The 24915-nt window shown below is 42.1% G+C and overlaps 1 protein-coding gene across 3 annotated transcripts in view; it reads right to left on the bottom strand.

Annotated features, from left to right (window-relative positions):
• slc14a2 (solute carrier family 14 member 2) overlaps window positions 1-666 on the bottom strand; it is a 51511-nt gene extending 50845 nt beyond the window's left edge. Inside the window, exon 1 of one of the 3 annotated variants that reach the window (XM_063042867.1) lies at window positions 542-666. In XM_063042867.1, the coding sequence (XP_062898937.1) occupies window positions 542-574 (33 nt within the window). In that variant the 5' untranslated portion in view covers window positions 575-666. The remainder of the gene's footprint in view (window positions 1-541) is intronic. The other 2 variants (XM_063042871.1, XM_063042868.1) reach the window with 2 other exon arrangements.
• Between the last annotated feature and the right edge of the window lie 24249 nt (window positions 667-24915).

Raw genomic sequence — 24915 nt, 5'->3', positions numbered from 1 at the left:
GAACCCCATCTATCTCTGACCTACTAACACCTGGCTCCCATGTCTGTGTCACAACTTCACAAGGCAAATCTACTTTTACTTGCGCCCTAGTGCCTCCATGCCCCCTATCCTGACTAACTCTTGTTTCCTTTTTCTCCTCGGTCACAATGATAGTCCACTATTCCTTGAATCCCATGAGCACCATGCAAGGTAAGCAATATATCTGAGCAATTCATTTTTTTAAATCCAACTGGACATCATAGATCGTATTCTTCTTTCTTTATTGCTTCGTGGTGTGCATTGAGGAATTGCAGGCTGGGTGCACACTCACTCCGCACATTCGCTGTCCCTTTAGATCTGGCGCCGCTGCACAGAAGCCGCTCATTTGCATCCTGACAGAGTGGGAGACAGTCACACACGGACAGTCACACGCAGGCAGCGAAAAGGGAAGCGTCATTGTGGTCAATTGAGTTCTTAATTCAAAACAGACCAGAAACATAACCTAAATACAGCGCATTTACATCATAAAATTTACAGAATGCAGACATTAAGCGCCAAATACCTGGACCAGCCCGGCGATGTCCCGCCTGATCATGCTGGAAGCGTACTGATGGAGTTGCTACTATGACAGCTGGGTGTGAAATTTGTCACTAGCCGGAGCTAAATGCTAAAGTTTTGCTGGAGCATTCCCATTTGATTAACGTGAAACGGCGACAGCCCACATGACTGCATAAAGCCAATTGTGAAACAGTTTAAACTCGGACAGCGAAAGGGAACAAAGCTGAGAGGTGGCGGAAATTTTCAATTGGTGTTCGTGTAAGAGAGCGATATCTGCACTCAGCAGGTGTGCTATTGTGACATTTTGGAAATGCAGACGAAGGGGGTATGGTGAAATCACACGGAAAGGTTGCTTCCCCTACCTGAAAAATCGACGTGGAATTGATAGTGGAAAATAAAACTTAATTTAAAAATTTAGACAATGTATTATTGTAATTAGCATGTCGGGCTTGTACAGTTATCGTGGTAAACATTTAACCTCCAACCAACAGTCGGGCTTAATTTATGAAAGCCACCTCTTATAAAACTAAAGTTGGTACTTAGCTGTTAAAGACCTCAGTGCTGCACACAAAGGGGGCAAAGCGTGCACTTTTAGTCAGATTCATATTTTAATTACTTCACACAATTTTTGCCTCTCCCTGGACTTTATCTCAGTTTTACACATAGACCCGAATCCATGTGTTTGAGGAATCAATTGGACTTCCTCTTTTCTTTTTCATATTCTTCTCCTGTCTGTCTCTCAATCTGATCCCAATAAAATAATGTATGGCCAGTTTCTGTAAGGTTGATGGGTACAAATGCTTGTATAGTAGAACTCAATGAAAACGTTCAAAATAAATTTATTATAGTCATAGTCATACTTTATTGATCCCGAGGGAAATTGGTTTTCGTCACAGTTGCACCATAAATAATTAAATAGTAATTAAATTATTAAACAGGAAATAAGTCCAGCGTCTATGTTACTGTATACTACCTTGACTCATTTTTGCAGGCATTTCAAGAAAAGAAAACAATAAAATTTACAAAAAAAAAAGAAATATACATAAACAGTCAAAGACTGGCAAACAACTAATGTGCAAAAGAAGATAAAAGGCAACAAAATGTGTTCTTGACTGTATAGACACACACACAGTGATTTATGAATTCAGATTCAGGGATAACAACAAAACACCCTGAGATTCATGGTCTCGACATATTAAAATGTGATGCATACAATGGTTTAAGTAATCGCAAACACGAGGAAATCTGCAGATGCTGGAAGTTCAAGCAACACACATAGAAGCTGCTGGTGAACGCAGCAGGCCAGGCAGCATCTTTAGGAAGAGGTACAGTCGACGTTTCAGACTGAGATCGTTTGTCAGGACTAACTGAAAGAAGAGCTAGTAAGAGATTTGAAAGTGGGAGGGGGAAGGGGAGATCCAAAATGATCAGAGAAGACAGGAGGGGGAGGGATGGAGCCAAGAGCTGGACAGGTGATTGGCAAAGGGGAAATGAGAGGATCATGGAATGGGAGGCCAAGGGAGAAAGAAAGGGGGTGGGGGGAAGCCCAGAGAATGGGCAAACGGTATAGTGAGAGGGACAGAGGGAGGAAAAGGAGAGAGAAAGAGAAAGAATGTGTGTATATAAATAAATAATGGATGGGGAATGAGGGGGAGGTGGGGCATTAACGGAAGTTAGAGAAGTCAATGTTCATGCTATCAGGTTGGAGGCTACCCAGACGAAATATAAGGTGTTGTTCCTCCAGCCTAAGTGTGGCTTCATCTTGATGGTAGAGGAGGCTGTGGATAGACATATCAGAATGGGAATGGGACGTGGAATTGAAATGTGTGGCCACTGGGAGATCCTGCTTCCTCTGGTGGACACAGCGTAGGTGTTCAGCTGAATGGTCTCCCTGTCCACATTGGGTCTCGCCAATATATAGAAGGCCACATTGGGAGCACCGGATGCAATATATCACCCCAGCCGACTCACAGGTGAAGTGTCGCCTCACCTGGAAGGACTGTCTGGGGCCCTGAATGCTGGTGAGGGAGGAAGTGTAAGGGCATGTGTAGCACTTGTTCCGCTTACAAGGATAAGTGCCAGGAGGGAGATCGGTGGGGAGGGTTGGCGGGGGGGACGAATGGACAAGGGAGTCGCATAGGTACTGCTGCGTTCACCAGCAGCTTTTATGTGTGTTGCTATCGTTTAAGTAATGATCCAGCTCCCACCTAAAAAAACACAAGTTGACTCTGGCAAAATAATTCAAATAGGTATTTCATTTTTCATTATTCTGAAAGTGAAATGAAATTGCTAAAAGGAATGGTGGAGATAGAGTCAATGGTTCTGAATGTGTGTTCTCAAAACTTCCATCCATGGGAGCAGTCACCTTTCAATTTTTTCCAAGTCCTTCCTTGTCTTGAAGATCTCTAAAATGTCTTGTAACACTCTTACTTTAAGGACAATTTAAACTGCCCCCTCTCTGATATCCTTGCTAAACTGCAGTGATCAGAATTAAGCTTAGAGCTTCAACTGTGGGCAAAGCCGTGGCATATGGAGACCCCTTCTTTTAGTCCCTTTCCTCTTACTTATGATGTGCTGGATCTTGTATGCCATTGCAGTTACTTCCTAAATCTTTCCTGTTCCTTCAGAGAGTTATATACAGTTTTGTGTTCATGCAAAGGGTTTGGAATTGAACATTTTGTGTTTCTCTTCATTGTTCTCTCAGAATTCATCACTTTACACGTTTCTGCATTGCTTCCTTTGGCTCCAAGCCCACAGCATTATTTGAGTCCAACTGCAATCTGGAGGTCCTCCTGCAGGTAATCAGATCTCCCCCCCAGCTACTCCCCCACCACCACTACATACACATCACCGAGCTACCATCCTTCTTTTGAAAAACAAGCATTGGTGAGACCCATTGTAAATTGGCGGAACACTTTATTGAGCACTTCTGCACCATCCACCGCAAGCGGGACCTCTTGGTGGCCAAACATTTTAATTTCAATTCTGATTCCCATTGCAATGTGTTGGTCCATGGCCTCCTCTTGTGCCAAAATGAGGCCAACTTCAGGGTGGTTGAGGTTCCATCTGGGGAGTAGCTTCCAACCTGATGGCATGAATATTGATCTCTCCTTCCCTCCTAATTCTATTCCCCACTTTGGCCTTTTACCTCTTCTCACTTGCTTATTACTTCCGCCTGGATCCCCTGCTCTTTACCTTTCTCCTATTGTCCACTCTCCTCTCTTATCAGATTCCTTCTCCTCCAGCCCTTGACCTTTCCCACCCACCTGGCTTCACCTATCACCTTCTAGCCTCCTTTCCCTCCCCTCCACCTTTTTATTCTGACATCTTCCCCCTTCCTTCTCAGTCCTGAAGAAGGGTCTCAGCCTGAAACATTGACTATCTATTCACTTCCACTGGTGCTACCTGACCTGTTGAGTTCTTCCAGCATTTTGTGTGTGTTGCTTTGGAATTTCCAGCATCTGCAGCCTTTCTCATGTTTATTCTTCACAATTCTCTGTTTCCTGTTATTACTGTCACGTGACCAGCAACAATGCATATAGAATTGAGCCAGTTTTAAGAAAACAAACATAAACATTTCTTAAACTCTGCTCAACAATAGCAAAAAGAATTCAAACAACTAACTTAACTGGAAGTTAACTGCTATATGGCAACTCTGGACCAGTTCTTAAAGTGGTAAATTCAAACACAGTTCTTAAAATGGTAAATTCGAAAGTCCAAGTGATTTACACAGTCAATAAGGAGAGACTTCTCTGGAAACGGATTTCTTGGAAGACATGACGTGACTGCTGATTCTGTCCAAAGGATTCACGAGGAAGGAAATAAAACGGCTTAAAGGAACTGACATTTTCCTGGTGAATGAACACTGCAAAAAACCCTCCTGTTCTTAAAGCGGTTATCCCAGACGCAGGTCACTATTTACCATAGAAACCATAGAAACTACAGCACAGAAACAGGCCTTTTGGCCCTTCTTGGCTGTGCTGAACCATTTTCTGCCTAGTCCCACTGACCTGCACACGGACCATATCCCTCCATACACCTCCCATCCATGCATCTGTCCAATTTATTCTTAAATGTTAATAAAGAACCCACATTTACCACCTCATCTGGCAGCTCATTCCATATTCCCACCACTCTCTGTGTGAAGAAGCCCCCCCTAATGTTCCCTTTAAACTTTTCCCCCCTCACCCTAAACCCATGTCCTCTGGTTTTTTTTTCTCCCCTTGCCTCAGTGGAAAAAGCCTGCTTGCATTCACTCTATCTATACCCATTATAATTTTATATACCTCTATCAAATCTCCCCTCATTCTTCTACGCTCCAGGGAGTAAAGTCCTAACCTATTCAACCTTTCTCTGTAACTGAGTTTCTCAAGTCCCGGCATCCTTGTAAACCTTCTCTGCACTCTTTCAACCTCATTTATATTTCTGAATGAAGATTCAATAAGGTTGATCATTTATGAAAATGCCAGACGACACCAACTTTACTCAATCCCTCAGGTTCCCGTTCTTCAGTAAGGTCTTCACTCTCCAATGCTAGACTTACAATAGAAAGTAAAACTCCACCTTTAAATGAAACTGTGTCATGAGACGAATACGCAGCATAACGGAGTAATTGATGAATTAAACAACGAACTAAACTGTGTAACAACAGGGGTTTCCCGTTATATACCTGTTGAGAACACATCATCACGTGACCTCACACTGGCGGGAAAATTACACAAGATACTCAATTACATCACGATCATAATACAGTCACAAGATACCCACGAGGTATGTAACATACGCAGTTTTTTTTACCCCTGCTGCCATTGCTCCTCCTATTCCATATTTTTTGTTAGTAAGGCTGAACATATGGAATTAGATAAGCAATGGAAAGGTATCTGTCAAGCACTTTTTGAAAGCCCATTTAAACCACATGTACTGGATTGGGGCTTTATCAAAACTCTGTGTTACTTCACAAAGAAACACTCACATGACTTGGGTTTATTTAATTCATATCCAATCAGCTGTTAAGTTTGTCACAGGTTATTTCTCTTCAAGCTTCCCCAGCACCGAGGTTCAAGTGACACATTTGTGGTAACTATGGTTATCCTTTCCAGTTGGTTTGAATAGAGGTACAAGTAACTTTGCCTCCCTGACTAGTCTTCAATTCAGTTCCTAATTACCCCCATCTATCTCAAGAACTTAAAATTAGGAGCCACAATCGGCCACCTGACCCTTTGAACCAGCACCACGATTCATCAAATTCAATGCTGACCTTTCACCTTTACTTCTTTTCCCGCTATATTCCTGTCTTCATTTTTTTTGATACCCAGAAATCTATTAATCTCTTTCTACTCACTGAACCTTCACATTCTTTGAGCATAAAGAATTCCAAGATTCAAGGGGAGTTTATGAGCATTGATCCATGGTGCACGATTGATTCATTTGCACAGTTTGTCTTCTTTGGGACATTGGCTGCACATTTGTCAGTCTTTATGTATAATTCTTCAAAAAATTCTGTAAGTTCTGTAGTATTTCATTAAGTTCTTGTTAATACCTGCAGGAAAATTAATCTTGAGGTAGTAGATGGTAACATATGTGTACTTTGACAATATATTTACTTTGACTACCTCAATAGTTGCAGCTCTTATGTCTGAACTTATGGAAACTGCTGATATACTTTCATATTATTTCAATGCTGTTCTCAATTTTTCCCTCATTTTCCTGCTGAGCATTCTTTGGTTTAGCCTAGTACTCAGTTTGGCGTTTATCATGCATCCTCCTTTTCCACTTCATCTTGTTCTCTAACCTACATTACTTAGTCAAAATAAGCCTTACCATATTATGATCATCATTCTCTAAATGTTACCCCCGTGATGCTTGACCAATTACCCAGCCTTATTCCAGAATGAGGCGCAATGATGCTTGTTCTCGCTGGGGCAGGTTAATGCAGATGGGGGCATCACAGTTCAGGGTTCAATTCCAGCACACTCTGTGAGGAGTTTGTATGTTCTCCCTGTGACCGTGTGGGTTTCCTCCAGGTGCTCTGGTTTCTATCCACGATCCAAAGACAAACCAGTTAGTAGATGAATTGGTCATTTTAAATTCTCCTGTGATTAGGTTAGGGTTGTTAGGCATTGTGGCTCATTGCTCCAGAAGCTCTTGTTGTATGTTGCATCTATAAATAAATAAACAAGTACATAAACAAGCAAACAAACAAATAAATAAATGAATTTCAATTTAGTCCGTGTTGGAGAAATTCCACAGTATCACTATTGTATCATTTTTACAGGTAATTTTCCTGAAAATGTACTCATCCTTATATTTTGCATTGGTAACCTACACAATACTCCCATACTGTTTCTTCATTGTAAGCAAAATAGTGTGTGGAATGGGCTGCCAGCGATGGTGGTGGAGGTGGATACGATAGGGTCTTTTAAGAGACTCCTGGATAGGTACATGGAGCTCAGAAAAATAGAGGGCTATAAGTAACCCCAGGTAATTTCTAAGGTAAGGACATGTTCGGCACAGCTTTGTGGGCCAAAGGACCTGTATTGTGCTGTAGGTTTTCTATGTTTCTAGCATAATCAGATCCACAACAGCCCTGGCAGGTTTTGCACACCATTACCTGCTATAAAGTGAAACAACAGCATAAATAGCAGAGATGCTTCACTTCTTGACGAGCTCAACTCCTTTTCTGTATGCTCTGCAAGGAAATATAACACTAAGCCTGTGCGAATCCCCACAGCACCTAGTGACTCTGTGATCTCTCTGAGGAAGGCTTTACCTATGATGGACTGGACTGTATCCATCACCTTTTGCAGGCTTTTCTGTTTAAAGGCATGGGTGTTTCCATACCAGGCTTTGATGTAATCAGTGAACATACTCTCCACCGCACATCTATAGAAGTATGTCAAAGTTTTAGATGGTATGCTGAATTTTCGCAAAGTTCTAAGAAAGTAGAGGCGCTGCCGTGTTTTCTTTGTAATGGCTCTGATGTGTGGGACCCAGGACAGACCCTCTGAAATGATAACACCGAGGAAGTTAAAGTTTCAGACCCTCTCCACCTCTGCTCCCCTGATGATGGCCTCCAGTTTCCTCCTCCTAAAGTCAATAATCAGCTCCTTGGTCTTGCTGACATTGAGCGAGAGGTTGTTGTGGCACCACTCAGCCAGATTTTCAATTTCCCTCCTGTATGCTGTTCCGTCACCACATTTGATTTGGCCAATAACAGTGGTGTCATCAGCAAACATAAATATGGCATTGGAGTTGTGCTTATCCCCACAGTAGAGAGTATAAAGCAAGTAGAGCAGGGGGCTCAGTACACTGCCTTGTGATGTACCTGTGCTGATAGTAATTTTGGAAATGTTGTTGCCATTCCAAATTGACTGGAGTCTGCAAATGAGGAAGTCAAGGATCCAGTTGCACAAGGAAGTACTGATGCCTAGGTTTGAAGCTTATTGATTAGTTTGGAGGAGGTGACAGTATTGAATACAAGCTGTAGTCAGTGAAGAGCATCCTGATGTATGCATCTTCACTGTCCAGATGTTCCAGGGTTGAATGAAGAGCCAATGAAATGGCATCTCCTATTGACTGTTTGCAACAGTAGGCAAATTGGAGAGGATCCAAGTTGCTTCTCAGGCAGGAGTAGATATATTTCATCACCGACCTCTCAACGCACTTCATCACAGGGGATGTTAAGTGCTACTGGACTATAGTCATTGAGGCAAGTTACCATGTTCTTCTTAGGCACCGATATAATTGAAGCCTGCTTGAAGCACATAGGTACTTCAGACTGCTGAAGAGAGAGTTTAAAGATATTGGTGAACACTCCAGCCTATTGATCAGCTCAGGATTTTAGTACTCAGCCAGGTAACCCGTCTGGGCCAGATGCTTTCCTTTGGTTCACCTTCCTGAAGGATGCCCTCATGTAGGCCTCAGAGACTGAAATTACAGGGTCATTATGGGCTGTGGGAGTTTATGAAAGTGCCTCCAGGTTTTAATGGTCAAAGCGAGCATAAAAGGCACTGAGCTCATCTGGGAGAGAAAACGTCACCTATGTCACTTGGTTTCAATTTGTAGGAGATAATAGCATTGTCCATGTATTGATCAATGCTCTGAGTTCATCACCTTTGTTCTGATACTGTACATCTCACATTAAAGTAGACACATTTCAACCCATCCATCTCAGCACATTTATGCCCTATCCACTGCCTATCCCCCTCACAGTCTATCCACAAGCTGCATCTACTTTTATGCCATCTTTGCCATTCTCTGACCAATCACTCTGGTTCCCATCCCCCTGCCAACCTAGTTTAAACCCTCCCCACTAGCTCTGGCAAATCTGCCTGCAAGACTGTTGGTCCTCCTCAAGGAGTAACTTATCTTTTTTGTACAGGTTATATCTTCCCCAGAAGAGATCCCAATAATCCTCAAATCTGAAACCCTGCTCCCTGCACCAGTTCTTCAGCCATGCATTCATTTGCCAAATCATCCTATTCTTACTCTCACTGGCGTGTGACACAGGAGGCAATCTAAAGGTTACTACCCTTGTTGTCCTGCTTTTTGACTTCAGTCCTATCTTCCTATATTCACTTTTCAGGACCTCATCTCTTTTCGTACCTTTGTTGTTGTTGTCAATATGTACCACAGCTTCTGGCCGCTCACTCCTTCAAGAATGCTATGGGTCCAATCTATGGTGTCCTTGACCTTGGCGCCTGGGAGGCAGAATGCCATCTGCAGGTCTGTCTTGTCCATGGAATTTCCTGTCTGTTTTTCTAACTTCTCAGCACTTTTCTCCTCTTTTTTCCCCACTTCCTTTCTGAGACACAGAGTCAGACTCAGTGCCAGAGACCTGGTTGCTGCAACATTCCCTGACAGTCTCCTCACCACCCCTGCCTCAACAACATGCAGAACAGCATACCTGTTATTGAGAGAAATAGCTACAGAAGTACTCCATACTGTCTGCCTTTTCCCTTTCCCTCTTCTGACAGACACATGGCTGCCTGCCTCCTGTAGTTTACGTGTGACTGCTTCCCTATAGCCCTGTAGCTCCTGTCTGTTCACCACCCCCACCAATCTCATTCTCCTGAATGATACATCGGTCATCCAGCTCCGGTTCCCGAAAGCAGTCTGAGGAGCAGCAGTCAGATGCAGTTCTCGCGGCTGCAGCCTTCAGGTACACTGGAGGTCTTCCAGTTTTCCAGCATCGTGCAAGAGGAGCACATCACTGCTCTGGGATCCATTCTCTCTGCTCGATGTGTACAATAGTAAAGAAAGAGAAATTTGACAGAAACCTCAGGCTAGTCTCTGCCTTTTCTTGGCGAAGCCTCAGTTCCCCCAGTCTAACCCCGTCCACTCACACTGTGACTGCTCTCACAATATCCACGTCACCTCTCTTATTTATTTATTTATTTATTTAGGGCCGAATGGCCTACTCCTGCACCTATTTTCTATGTTTCTATGTTTATCTTTTGGCCCTTGTTTAATCAGATGATCAATATAAAACTGAACAGAAAAGTCAGAAAAACAGAAAGAACAGAGTTGGAAAGGGTGATGAATCCGTGGAATTCATTGCCATAGACGGCTGTGCAGGTCAAGTCAATGGGTATATTTAAAGTGGAGGTAGATGGGTTCTTGATCAGTGAGGGCATCAAAGGTTCAGGGAGAAAACAGGATAATGAGGTTGAGAGGGATAATAAATCATGATGGAATGGCAGAGTAGAACTGATGTGTTGATGGGCCTAATTCTGCTCCTATGTCTTATGGTCTTATGATTTTAAGTCTCAACAGGTTCCACTTTTTAAATCTCCCGCTTGTCATGACAAGGGCTCCTGAACTGGAATAATAGAATAATATAGAATATCTTACTAATAGAAATTTCAGAGCTAGTGTTATGATCAAAAGTAAAGAGTATTTAAATAACCAAGGGTAAAGAGATAGCGATTACAGGCTGGACTGCAAAAGTATGGGATTAGAGTGAGGGAGAGGGGGAGGAAGGAAGAGTGTGATGGAGCGAGGGAGAGAGAGTGGGACAGTGGGAAACAGGGAGGAGAAATGATGAGGATACAGGGAGGAAAAGAGAAGGAGGGAGAGATGGAAAGAGAGAGGGTGGGACAGAGAGGGTGAGAGAGAGAAAGAGAGGGAGAAGGGGGGAGGGAGGAAGAGGGAGAGAGGAAGAGAGAGGGAGAGGGAGGGAAGGGGAAAGAGGAAAAGAGGGAGGGGGAGAGGAAGATAGATAGATAGTGAGAGAAAGAGAAAAAGTAACATTCTACAATCAAGAATCAATTTTATTCACTATATACCTGTAGATATATTTATATGTACAGCGGATTCCAGTTAATTGGACCATCAGTTAATCAGGACAGCAGCTTAGTTGGGACAACTCCTAGAGAACAAAAACAAATCTAGAAAATAGCTGGGAATCCCTTTGTTTATTTGGGACAGTATGGCCCTTAACTGGGACAGGAGATGTTGCTGTACAGTTTCTAACCAGCGTGAGTCACGTGTATGTCATGTAGCTGTTAGATACTACACCATGCTTAGAACACACACTATTTTATAAATGCCATTTGTGTGTTTTTGTGTTTAAAAAGCGGTGATTTTTCTCACTGATAGTTGGCGAGTAATGAGCAGTAAGATAATTCAGAAACTGCTTTTCTCACCGCGGTTTCAAGCATTCAGGCTTGGAGATGCCAGAAAGAGCCGAGAGTGAAAACGAAATGACTTTACTCCTTCAGCAAGTTTGGAACTACGAAGAATTTGAAAGTATTAGCAATCATCTTGAACATTACAATGGACATGAATATTTGGAGGATGCAATTGTCGTAAATCATTGTTTGAAGGCAGTTCATTGTCTGCACTGATTGTTAATTTACTGTCAATTAAAAGAACATGGCAGCGTACACTGGATTAATTTCTACATAAATAACTATTAGGGACTAATACATACATAGAACATAGAACATAGAATAGTACAGCACAGTACAGGCCCTTTGGCCCACAATGTTGTGCCGACCTTCAAACCCTGCCTCCCATATAATCCCCCAATTTAAATTCCTCCATATACCTGTCTAGTAGTCTCTTAAACTTCACCAGTGTATCTGCCTCCACCACTGACTCAGGCAGTGCATTCCATGCACCAACCACACTCTGAGTAAAAAACCTTCCTCTAATATCCCCCTTGAACTTCCCACCCCTTACCTTAAAGCCATGTCCTCTTGTATTGAGCAGTGGTGCCCTGGGGAAGAGGAGCTGGCTATCCACTCTATCTTTTCCTCTTATTATTTTGTACACCTCTATCATGTCTCCTCTCATCCTCATTCTCTCCAAAGAGTAAATCCCTAGCTCCCTTAATCTGTGATCATGATGCATACTCTCTAAACCAGGCAGCATCCTGGTGAATCTCCTCTGTACCCTTTCCAATGCTTCCACATCCTTCCTATAGTGAGGCGACCAGAACTGGACACAATACTCCAAGTGTGGCCTAACCAGAGTTTTATAGAGCTGCATCATTACATCGCGACTCTTAAACTCTATCCCTCGACTTATGAAAGCTAACACCCCATAAGCTTTCTTAACTACCCTATCCACCTGTGAGGCAACTTTCAGGGATCTGTGGACGTGTACCCTGAGATCCCTCTGCTCCTCCACACTACCAAGTATCCTGCCATTTACTTTGTACTCTGCCTTGGAGTTTGTCCTTCCAAAGTGTACCACCTCACACTTCTCTGGATTGAACTCCACCTGCCACTTCTCAGCCCACTTCTGCATCCTATCGATGTCTCTCTGCAATCTTTGACAATCCTCTACACTATTTACAACACCACCAACCTTTGTGTCATCTGCAAACTTGCCAACCCACCCTTCTACCCCCACATCCAGGTCGTTAATAAAAATCACGAAAAGTAGAGGTCCCAAAACAGACCCTTGTGGGACACCACTAGTCACAACCCTCCAATCTGAATGTACTCCCTCCACCATGGCCTTCTGCCTTCTGCAGACAAGCCAATTCTGAATCCACCTGGCCAAACTTCCCTGGATCCCATGCCTTCTGACTTTCTGAATAAGCCTACCGTGTGGAACCTTGTCAAATGCCTTAATAAAATCCATATAGATCACATCCACTGCACTACCCTCATCTATATGCCTGGTCATCTCCTCAAAGAACTCTATCAGGCTTGTTAGACATGATCTACCCTTCACAAAGCCATGCTGACTGTCCCTGATCAGACCATGATTCTCTAAATGCCCAGAGATCCTATCTCTAAGAATCTTTTCCAACATCTTTCCCACCACAGACACAGACATAAGGCTCACTGTCTATAATTACCCGGACTATCCCTACTACCTTTTTTGAACAGGGGGACAACATTCGCCTCCCTCCAATCCTCCGGAACCATTCCCATGGATAACGAGGACATAAAGATCCTAGCCAGAGGTTCAGCAATCTCTTCCCTTGCCTCGTGGAGCAACCTGGGGAATATTCTGTCAGGCCCCGGGGACTTATCCATCCTAATGTATTTTAACAACTCCAACACCTCCTCTCCCTTAATATCAACATGTTCCAGAACATCAATACTCACAACTCGCTGGAGGAACTCAGCAGGTCGGGCAGCATCCGTGGAACCGATTAGTCGAAGTTTTGGGCTGGAACCTTCTGACGAAGGGTTCTGGCCCGAAACGTTGACTGATCGTTTCCACAGATGCTGCCCGACCTGCTGAGTTCCTCCAGCGTGTTGTGAGTGTTGCTTTGACCCCAGCATCTGCAGAGTATTTTGTGTTCCAGAACATCAACCTCACTCATATTGTCCTCACCTTCATCAAGTTCCATCTCATTGGTGAATACCAAAGAGAAGTATTCATTGAGGACCTCGCTCACTTCCACAGCCTCCAGGCACACCTTCCCACCTTTATTTCTAATCGGTCCTACCTTCACTCCTGTCATCCTTTTTTTCTTTACATAATTGAAGAATACCTTGGGGTTTTCCTTTACCCTATCCGCCAAGGCCTTCTCATGCCCCTTTCTTGCTCTTCTCAGCCCCTTCTTAAGCTCCTTTCTTGTTTCCCTATATTCCTCAATAGACCCATCTGATCCTTGCTTCCTAAATCTCATGTATGCTGCCTTCTTCCACCTGTCTAGATTTTCCACCTCACTTGTCACCCATGGTTCCTTCACCCTACCATTCTTTATCTTCCTCACTGGGACAAATTTATCCCTTACATCCTGCAAGAGATCTCTAAACATTGACCACATGTCCATAGTACATTTCCCTGCAAAAACATCATCCCAATTCACACCCGCAAGTTCTAGCTTTATAGCCTCATAATTTGCCCTTCCCCAATTAATAATTTTTCTGTCCTCTCTGATTCTATCCTTTTCCATGATAATGCTAAAGGCCAGTGAGCAGTAGTCACTGTCTCCCAGATACTCACCCACTGAGAGATCTGTGACCGGACCCGGTTCATTACCTAGTACTAGATCTAGTATGGCATTCCCTCTGGTCGGCCTGTCCACATACTGTGACAGGAATCCGTCCTGGACACATTTAACAAACTCTGGCCCATCTAAACCCTTGGAACTAATCAGCTGCCAATCAATATTAGGGAAGTTAAAGTCACCCATGATAACAACCCTGTTATTCTTGCACCTTTTCCAATATCTGCCTCCCAATCTGCTCCTCTGTATCTCTGCTGCCACCAGGGGGCCTATAGAATACCCCCAATAGATTAACTGTTCCCTTCCTGTTCCTGACTTCCACCCATACTGACTCAAAAGAGGATCCTGCTACATTACGCACCCTTTCTATAGCTGTAATAGTATCCATGACCAGTAATGCCACCCCTCCTCCCCTTTTTCCACCCTCTCTATCCCTTTTAAAGCACTGAAATCCAGGTATATTCAGAATCCATTCCTGCCCTGGTGCCAGCCAAGCCTCTGTAATGGCCACTACATCATAATTCCATGTATGTATCCAAGCTCTCAGTTCATCACCTTTGTTCCTGATGCTTCTTGCATTGAAGTACACACATTTCAGCCCTTCTACCTTACTGTCTTTGCACCGTTTATTCTGCTTCTCTTTCCTCAAAGCCTCTCTGTATGTTAGATCTGGCTTTACTCCATGCACTTCTTTCACTGCTCTATCGCTTTGGGTCCTATCCCCCTTGCAAATTAGTTTAAACCCTCCCGAACCATGCTAGCAAATCTACCTGCAAGGATATTGTTCCCCCTCGAGTTCAGGTGCAACCCATCCAATCTGTACAGGTCCCACCTTCCCCAGAAGAGATCCCAATGATCCAAAAATCTAAAACCCTGCTCCCTGCACCAACTCCTCAGCCACGCATTCAACTGCCATCTCCTCCAATTCTTACCATCACTGTCATGTAGCACTGGCAGCAATCCTGAGAACGTCACCCTTGAGGTCCTGTTCTTCAGCCTTCTGCCTAGTTCCCGAAACTCACACTTCAGGACTTCATCCCTCTTCCTGCCTATGTCGTTGGTCCCAACATGTATCACGACTTCTGGTTGCTTTCCCTCTCGTACCATGATGTCGTGCACCCGGTCAGAGACATCCCGGACCCTGGCACCCGGGAGGCAACAAACCATGCGGGTGTCCTTCTCACGTCCACAAAATCTCCTGTCTGCTCCCCTGACTATAGAGTCTCCAATGACGACAGCTCTCCTCTTCTCCGTCTCACCCTTCTGCACCACCGGGTCAGACTCAGTGCCGGAGGCCCTGCCACCGTGGCTCACACCTGGTCGGTCGTCCCTGCCAACAGTATCCAGGACGGTAAACTTATTATTCAGGGGAATGGCTACAGGGGTGCTCTGCACTAGCTGTCTGCTCACCTTCGCTTTCCCCCCTCTGACTGTTACCCAATGACCTGCTTCCGACAGCCTAGGTGTGACTACCTCCCTGTAGCTCTCATCTATGACTGCCTCATTCTTCCTTATGAGTCGAAGGTCATCCAGGTGCTGCTCCAGATTCCTTACACGGTCTTCCAGATCGCCCAGCCGTATGCACTTCTGTCAGATGTGACTCTGCGGGAGAGGGGCTTTCCCCCAAGACTGCCACATCTCACATGAGAGGCACATCACCATCTCAGGAAGCATTGTAAAGACTAACTGTGAGCAAGCTTGTCCTCCGGCTCGTCTCGTCGAAGTCTCTCGAGTCAAAGCCTCAAAACTCCACTCCTTCCCTGGCCCACTCACTCACTAGCCGCTTTCCACAGGCCGCTTTGCTTGAGCTATCCCTCTATTTATCTGTTTGAGCTTTTCAAAATGCTTGGTCACCTGACCTCGATTGCCCAATCAGCTGCTTTCTGCTGAGTCTGAGATATTCAAATCTTGATTGTCTAATCAACGGCTTTCTGCTGATCTATTCAAATCTTGATTGACTTGATTGCACAGACCAACTGCCAAAGCTGCCAGAATCTCTCAAGTCAAAGCCTCAAAGCTCCACTCCTTCACTGGCCCACTCACTCACTGGCCGCTTTCAACAGTTAAAACACAGTTTTATAGTATAGTAGTTTTGGTAGCATTCCAAGTTGTTCTGTATTGCATTAAAATACATAATTTGCCTTTTTTTATACCACTTTCATTTTGTCTATTGGGCACCTGCTTAATTGGGCCAAAATGGACAGGTCTCGATGTGCCCCAATTAACCAGAATCCACTGTATTAGGAAATTGCTGTGAAGAGCTGGCACTACATTTAACAAAAAAATATAATATTCAATAACATATCAATGGCAACATATGAAGAGGATATAGCAAACTTGGTGGTGGGTTCCCAGGTTACAAGGAACAGACTTTGACCACCTTATTGTTAATTATAAGTAGTTTGAAAAGGATAAAAAATACCATTCAAACTAATTCAGACTAGTTATAAAGCTGTTGTGTTCATCATCAATACACCTAGTTAGTTTAAAATAAAATTTTAAGTCAAGACTATAAATTAGGAAGTCTTACAGTGGTGACCCTTCTGGGATATTTGACCAACATCTGAGACCAAGCACTATTGTGTATTAGACCACAGGGAAAACTACCATGGATCAATCATGCATAGATCTTTGTAGAGTGACTGATAACTTCTCTTTCAAGGACCTCAAGACACATACCATTGATCTTTGGAAAGATTTATTGGCTAGAGTACGCAAGAAGGGTGTAAACATGCATGTACAGACTCTGAGGAAACATCCAAGAGTACCTTCACAGGACACAGATCTGTTCATTAGGAAACATTGTTAGGTGTATTTTGGAGTTAGATATTTCACAAATATTAATTTCAACAGCAACCAGTCTTCAGATTTGAATGTGGATTCAGATTGAATTTAAAACACAGCTCAGAACAATGGTCTTGGAACAGCAGTCAGAGATTGATTGCAAACCAGGAAAACACTCATTTACCTGAGATGCCTGCATATGTATGAATGCAACTAGAGAGACAGTGGAGATTAACATTCAATCTAAGGCTATGTCCACACTAGACTGGAAAATTTTGAAAATGCTGGTTTCGCGTAAAAATGATAGGCGTCCACACCAAGTGATTTTGAAAATACCTCCGTCCACATTAAAACGGGTATTTGGGCAAATATCCTCCTACTGGGCATGCGCAGGACGCATCTACAGAAAACAAGCGACATGTTTGGTGTTGAATCTCGCTGTGAAAGTGCGTGTTTGAGCAGTTACAGACCAGAAAAACTTAAAAGGAAATTGCCAAATGACGGACAGCTGTTTTGTTACATACCTCATGGATATCTTGTGACTGTCTTATGACCATGATGTAATTGAGTATCTTATGAGCATGAGTAATGGTCATTTGATGGTGGGGTGATGTAATTTTCCTGCCAGTGTGAGGTCATGTGAAAACATGTTCACGACGGGTATAAAAGGGAGACCCCTGGGGTGACGCAGTTACTTTTATGTTTAGTTTGTTATTTAATTCGTCAGATACTCTGTTATGCTGCGTATTCGTCTTACAACACAGTTTTGTTTTAAAGTGGAGTTCTACTTTCTATTGTAAGTAGTATTGGAAAGTGAAGACCTTACCAAAGTACAGGAATTCGCCGAGTCGAGTAAAGCTGATATCATTCGGTGGTTTTGGAGAGGATTAACCTTTATTGAATCTTCATTCAAGAAACAGTGACCTGCATGAGATAACCTCTGCTAAAGCAGGAAGGGTTGTGCAGTGTCTATTTTCCAGAGGAAAAGGTCAGTTTCTTTAAACTGTTTTACTTCTGTCGTCGTGAATCCTGCGGACAAGGCAGGTTTCGGCTGGGATCAGCAGTAACATCACATCTTCGAGGAATTCTTTACTTCAGGAAAGTCTCTCCTAATTGACAGTATAAATCTCTTGGACTTTCGAATTTACCTTTCTAAGAACTGTGTTCGAATTTACCACTTTAAGAACTGTTTTTACATTTACGCTTTTAAGAACTGTTCCAGAGTTGCCATATAGCAGTTAACTTCCAATTAAGTTAGTCGTTTAAATACATTTCGCTATTTTTGAGCAGGGTTTAATAAATGTTTGTTTGTTTTATGAAACCTGACTTAATTCTATATTCATTTTTGCCGGTCATGTGACAGTTGGTTCTCGCGCAGGAGGACTTTAAACTAAAAAAAAACAAATATGGAGGCTGACAATGAACATTGAAAAACTGACTAACTCTGTTGCATTAATAAAGCAGCTTGTTAAATGTATAAAACGTCTGCATATGTGTGAATGCAACTAGAGAGGCAATGGAGATTAACATTCACTTATTTCAGCCCAAATACCCGTCTCCCTTGTATTTCCATACAACGTTACATTAGGCTGTTACACATCTATTGTCAGAGAAGTACTTGCATCAATAGGTAAACCACCTTCATACAAGCTAGGACAGAAAACAGGGCAAAGTGAGTATCCTTATTTATTCAGTAAGTTAAGGGTCAAAGTATTTGGTGAATACATTTCTAACTCTTCTGGCTTCAGTCTCGTTGCTATCTGTTCTGAAATTGTTAGGTTGTGTGGGGGGGGGCGCGGTTGCGTTCAATAAAACAATGAAATGCTGCACTGCTGCCACCATCTGTTCCGGCACGTCGTGACAGCGTTTTTAGAAATCTCTTGTTACTCCATCCACACTGCTCTGCCCAATCGGCGTTTTCAAATTGACACACTCTGGAGGGCGTTTTAGAAAAGCTCTGTTTTCGGGGGAGGAAAACGCCGTTTCAGTGTGGACGGAGGGTCAAAACAGAGAGTAAGAGCTTCGGTTACGGATTTATCCAGTCTAGTGTGGACGCAGCCTAAGGTGTCTGGCGTATTGGTGTGATGATTTAAGTGTTTGAAAATTATATCTAACTTAAATGAAGCTTTGTCAACCCAAGGTATTGAAGTAAACAATATCACTGTAATCATTGAAAGTATTAAATTGCCATTGATCTTAAGGGTATAAAAATGTGATGTACTTTTGGGAGTTTAGGAGACATCTTCTTCTGAGAATGCCTCAGTATGACGGCTGCTTGTGCACTAAATCAATACTTCTGTATCAGAGAGCTTCAGTGTCTCCGTGACTTCGTTCACAGCCACAACATTTGGGGGCTCATTCAGGATATGTTCATGAACCATCTTTTGGCCAGCGATCTCAGCAGTCTAACTGGATGAGTATTTTTAAGATTAACACTCACACTTCAATTTGTTCAGGTCGGTGACCATGGGATCATGAAGTATCATGAACGTGGCAGAGAGCTGAACTGGTCGACATTAGTGTGGTATGTGTGCATGCACATATGTTTACATAAGGGACTAGACATATGTGTGGGGCAGAACTAGAGAGGTGCTCGACAGTGACTCCTTTGAGATCATCTGTGAAAACAGCTTAATTTCTACCTTTAACGTCTCTCGTTTTCCTTTTCAAGGTGGATGGGGTTCTGTCGAAGCACCCTGACTGAGAGCTATACTCAGACTTTGGTTCTTTGTGGTGGTGGAACCCACTTCTGAGGCTTGTTGACCAGCCGTTTTTTGATATCCCAAGGACGTGGCCTCGGAGATGAGCATGCCTAGAGTGTTCTGAGGATTTGTGACCCTGGGGATGAGCCTATTCTCTGCCAGTGCTGCTGACTCTTCCATTCCCTGGATCATTCTCCTGAACCTCTACTGGACTGTCTCCAATCTTTTCTTTCCATAGAAAAGGGGCCCAAAATTTCTCACTATACTCCAAGTGTAGTCTAACCAATGCCTTATAAAGCCTCTGCATTACGGCATTATATTCTAGTTCTCGTGAAATGAATGCTAACATTGCATTTACCTTCCTTGAAACCAACTAAACCTGCAAGTTAACTTTCAGCGAATTCTGCATGAGGATTCCTAAATCTCTTTACACCTCTGAGTTTTGAATTTTCGCCCCACTTGGAAAATAGTGCTAACTCTTTAAGTTCACCTTTTTTCCCTCTTTTTCGAGGTACTCGACAAGGTTGTCCTCTTAGTCCCTTATTATTTGATATTGCATTAGAACCTCTTGCAATTGCCATTCGAGAATCTCCAAATATTACTGGGATAACTCGGGGCTTAAAGTCCCATAAATTATCACTCTATGCTGATGATTTACTTTTATATATTTCTAATCCTCAAAAATCCATCCCGGCTGTTTTAGAGTTATTAGCACAATTTGGTCTTTTTTCAGGTTATAAATTAAATCTTAGTAAGAGTGAACTCTTTCCGATTAATAAACAACTTCCCTTATATTATAAATTTCCATTTAAATTGATTAATAATTATTTTTCATATCTTGGGATTAAAATTACTTGTAAATACAAAGATTTATTTAAGACTAACTTTTTACCATTAATAGACCATATTACTCAACTTTCATCTAAATGGCTTCCTTTATATTTAACTTTGATTGGTCGTATTAACGCAGTTAAGATGTTTTTTTTGCCAAAATTTTTATATATATTTCAGGCGTTACCAATCTTTGTTCCAAAATCTTTTCTTGACAAAGTTGACTCTAAAATTTCTTCATTTATTTGGCAGAACAAAAACCCGAGACTGGGTAAAATACATTTACAGAAAGCTAAGAGAGATGGAGGCTTAGCATTACCTAACTTTAGATTTTATTATTGGGCAATTAATATTCGACATATGAAATTCTGGTTACTGGACCAGGATATACTATCCATTCCTAAATGGGTAGTATTGGAATTACAATCTGTTCAGGGTTTTACACTTGGCTCCATTTTAGGTTCCTCTCTTCCTTTTGATTGGAAACGCCTTAAACAGGTGTCTAACCCGATAGTTAAATATACCTTGCGTATTTGGTTTCAATTCAGAAAATTTTTTGATCTTAATCAATTTGGGTTAGCAATTCCTACTTTAGGTAACATATTTTTTCCTCCCTCTTTTACGGATCGTGCTTTTCAAATTTGGAAGACTAAGGGTATTTCACGGTTTTTGGATTTACTTTTAGATGGTTCCCTTATGTCTTTTGAACAATTATCTAATAAATATAACTTATCAAGAATACATTTTTTTAGATATTTACAAGTTAGAAATTTTCTAAGTACTATACTTTCTTCCTTTCCAATGCTCCCTCCTACATACATTTTAGATACTATAATCAACCTTAATCCATGTCAGAAAGGTGCATCGGCTATGATTTATAATATTGTTATGAAACTTAGGAAAGCTCCATTTGATAAGATTAGGGTAGATTGGGAACAGGAATTGGGGTTTACCATTTCTGTGGATGACAGGGGGCAGATTTTACAATTAGTCAATACTTCCTCTATCTGTGCTAAACATTCCCTAATTCAATTTAAAGTTGTTCATAGAGCACATATGTCCAAAGATAAGTTAGCGCGCTTTTATTCTCATATTAATCCTTTTTGTGATAGATGTCCAGGGCAGATAGCCTCTTTAACTCATATGTTTTGATCTTGCCCTACTTTGGAAACGTTTTGGAGAGACATTTTTAATATTATCTCCAAGGTATTGAATATAGATATCTCTCCTCACCCTATTACTGCTATCTTTGGACTACCTAAAATTTCCAGTAATCTCTCCCCTTCAGCCCGTAGAATGATTGCATTTCTTACTTTAATGGCGAAAAGATGTATCTTACAACATTGGAAAGAGCTTAATGCTCCAACTACCTTTTTTTGGTTTTCTCAGACGATATTATGCTTGAACTTGGAGAAAATTAGAAGCAATCTTTATGACTCCTCTTTTAAATTTGAACAGACTTGGAGATCTTTTATTCAATATTTTCATTTAATGTAATATATACCCTTCTTGTTTTTTTCACTGTTTTTAATGGAGGTCGGGATTGAGGACGTGATTTTAAGTTCAACTCTGTTTGGTTTCAAGTTAGCCCATTGCTTTGCGTTGCTTTTAGTTAGTTGCACAGTGGGTTTTTTTTTGGGGGTTTTTTTTTTCTTTTTCTCTATTGATATATATATAAAATTAGTATACTATTATGTTACCTTGGTATATTATGTTTAAATTACATTGTTTGTAGTATTTTTTTTGTATTAATATCTTCTGTAATTTTATTATATTCTAACAATGTATTAGTGTCTATATGGCTTACCTTTTTGTATACTTACTTAATAAAAAGATTTAAAAAGAAAATAGTGTACACTTTTATTTTTTCTGTCAAAGTGCATGACCAAACACTTCCCTACACTATATTCCATCTGCCATTTCTTTGCTCAATCTCCCAATCTCCTTGCTTCCTGAACAGAACCTGCACCTCCACCTATTTCGTATCGTCTGCAAACTTGGCCACAAAGCCATCAATTCCATCATCCAAATCATTGACATATAATGTGCAAAGATACTGTCCCAACACTTATCCCCGAAGAATTCCACTAGTCACTGGCAGTCAGTCAGAGAAGGCCTCATTTATTCCCACCTTTGCCTCCTACCAGTCAGTGTCAGGCAAGATTTCCCATTAAGGAAACCATGCTGACTTTGGCATATTTTATCATGTGCCTCCAAATGCCCTGAGACCTCGTCCTTAACAGTTGATTCCAACATCTTCCCATCCACAGAGGTCAGGCTAACTGGCCTATGATCTCCTTTTTTCTGCCTCCCTCTTTGTTTGAGGAGTGGAGTGACATTTGTAATCTTCAGTTCTCCAGAGCCAATCCAGAATGTAGTGATTCTTGTCAAGGTAATGAATAATGCCTCCATAATCTCTTTAGCTACCTCTTTGAGAACCCTGGGGTGTAGTCCATCTGGTCCAGGTGACTCATCTACCTTTAGACCTTTCAGCTTCCCAAACACCTTCCTCTTGGTAATAGCAATGGCACTCACTTCTATCCACTGACCCTTTTAAATTTCTGGTATACTGCTAGTCCTCCACAGTGAAGGTGGACTGAATAAGTTTGACTGCCATTTCTTTGTCCTTCATTTCTACTCTCCAGCATCACTTTCCAGTCTGATATCCACCTTTGCTTCTCTTTTTATATATCTGAAAATAAATTTTGATATTGTAGTCGCGCTGATATGCAACGAGTGAAAGCAATATACTGAGTCAAGCAGGGTCTGATTGAACTGTTTACTGTTTCAATCCGTGCACACTTAAGTGCCTGCTCCCAGCATCCCCCGCTCTTTGTGGGGCGGAAGTGACATCGGCTTCCAGGCCGAGGTCTGCCCCGCACTCAGAGCCCTCTTGGTTGCCGCTGGCTGCAGACTCACCTACGACTGCTGGAGCCGGTTCGCTTGCCACGTGGGCGAGCCGCCATAATATCATCCTTTTTTTTTGCTTGCTTACCTTCATATTTCATCGTTTCACTCTTTGTGGCTTTTTAGATGCCTTCTGTTGGCTTTTAAAAGCTTCCCAACCTTTAACTTCCCAATAATTTTTGCTCTATAATGTGCCCTGTCTTTTGCTTTTAGCTGTCTTTGACTTCCCTTGTCAGCCATGGTTGCTTCATCCTGCCTTTAGAATACTTACTCACCTTTGGGGTATATCCATCCTGCGCCTTCTGAATTGACTCCAGAAACTCCAGTCATTGTTGTCCTGCCATCATCCCTGCTAGTTACCTCTTCCAATCAACTTTGGCCAGCTCTTCTCTCATACCTCTGTAATTTCCTTTACTCCATTGTAATACTGATACATTTGATTTTAGATTATGAAGACACACAGTCCTCTTTTATTGTCATTTAGTAATGCATGCATTAACTAGCTCCTTCCTCTTAAACTGCAGACTGAATTCTATCATATTATCATCATGCTCCTAAGGGTCCCCTTACCTTAATCTCTCTAGTCAAATCTGGTTCATCACTTAACACCCAATCCAGAATTGTCTTTCCCTCTAGTGGGCTCAACCACAAGCTGCTCATTAAAAACATCTTGTAGGCATTTTATAAATTCCTCCTCTTGGGATCCAGCATCAACCTGATTTTCCTAATCTACCTACATATTGAAATTTCCTAATGACGATCATAACATTGCCCTTTTTACGTGCTTTTTCTATCTCCCATTGTAATTTGTATCCCTCATCCTGGCCACTGTTTGGTGGCTTGCATATAACTCCCATTAGGGTTCTTTTACCCTTGCAATTCCTTAACTCTGCCCATAAAGATACTACATCTTCTGATCCTATCTCGCCTCTTTCTTAGGATTTAATTTGATTTTTTGCCAACAGAACCACCCTATCCCCCTGGCTGCCCACCTGTCCTTTCAATACTATGCCAATCCTTGGATGTTAAGCTCCCAACTATGATCTTCTTTCAGCCACAATTCAGTGACGCCCACAATCAATCTCCAACTGTGCTACAAGATCATCTACTTCATTCTGTATATTGCGTCATTCAGATATAACACCTTCAGTCTTGTATTCTTCACTCTTTTCAATTTTGCACGTCAACTCATCGCAGTGACTGCAACTTTGTCCCATCATCTACCTGTCTTTCCTCACAGTCTCACTACACATTGCTTTACTTGTATACCAACTGCCCCATCACTCTGGTCCCCATCCACTTGCCAAATTACTTTAACCCTCCCCAGCAGCTCTAGCAAACCTGCCCACAGGATCTGATTCACCAAAGCAAGTCCCAAGACAGGGCTCATCAGAACCCTTGTGAAGAGGTCTGGTATCACTGTGATGGAAGATGCTGCTAATTTGTTAATGGCATTATGTAGAATTAGTAAAGAAAAATAACATGTGCAACAGGTGTCTCAGAGAGACAGCATTAAACATAAGAGGTTGTGTAGTATTGCACAAGCACAGATTGAGAAAGAATTCGATATAGGTGTAAGATATTCCAATTCATGACTTTTACTTTCAAGATTTAATTTAAAAGAAATCAAAATACCTGCAACAAAATATTGCAGTCATTTCAAAGATCTGTTGAAGGTTTTGTTCATTGCTAGCTCTTACCCTTCTACAAATTGAATGTTTCTTCATTGCACTT

Source organism: Mobula hypostoma, chromosome 3 (assembly GCF_963921235.1).
Source record: "Mobula hypostoma chromosome 3, sMobHyp1.1, whole genome shotgun sequence".
In the NCBI taxonomy this organism is placed as follows: domain Eukaryota; kingdom Metazoa; phylum Chordata; class Chondrichthyes; order Myliobatiformes; family Myliobatidae; genus Mobula; species Mobula hypostoma.
Note: the sequence above shows the minus strand (reverse complement) of the source record. Positions and strands in the feature narration are given on the sequence as shown.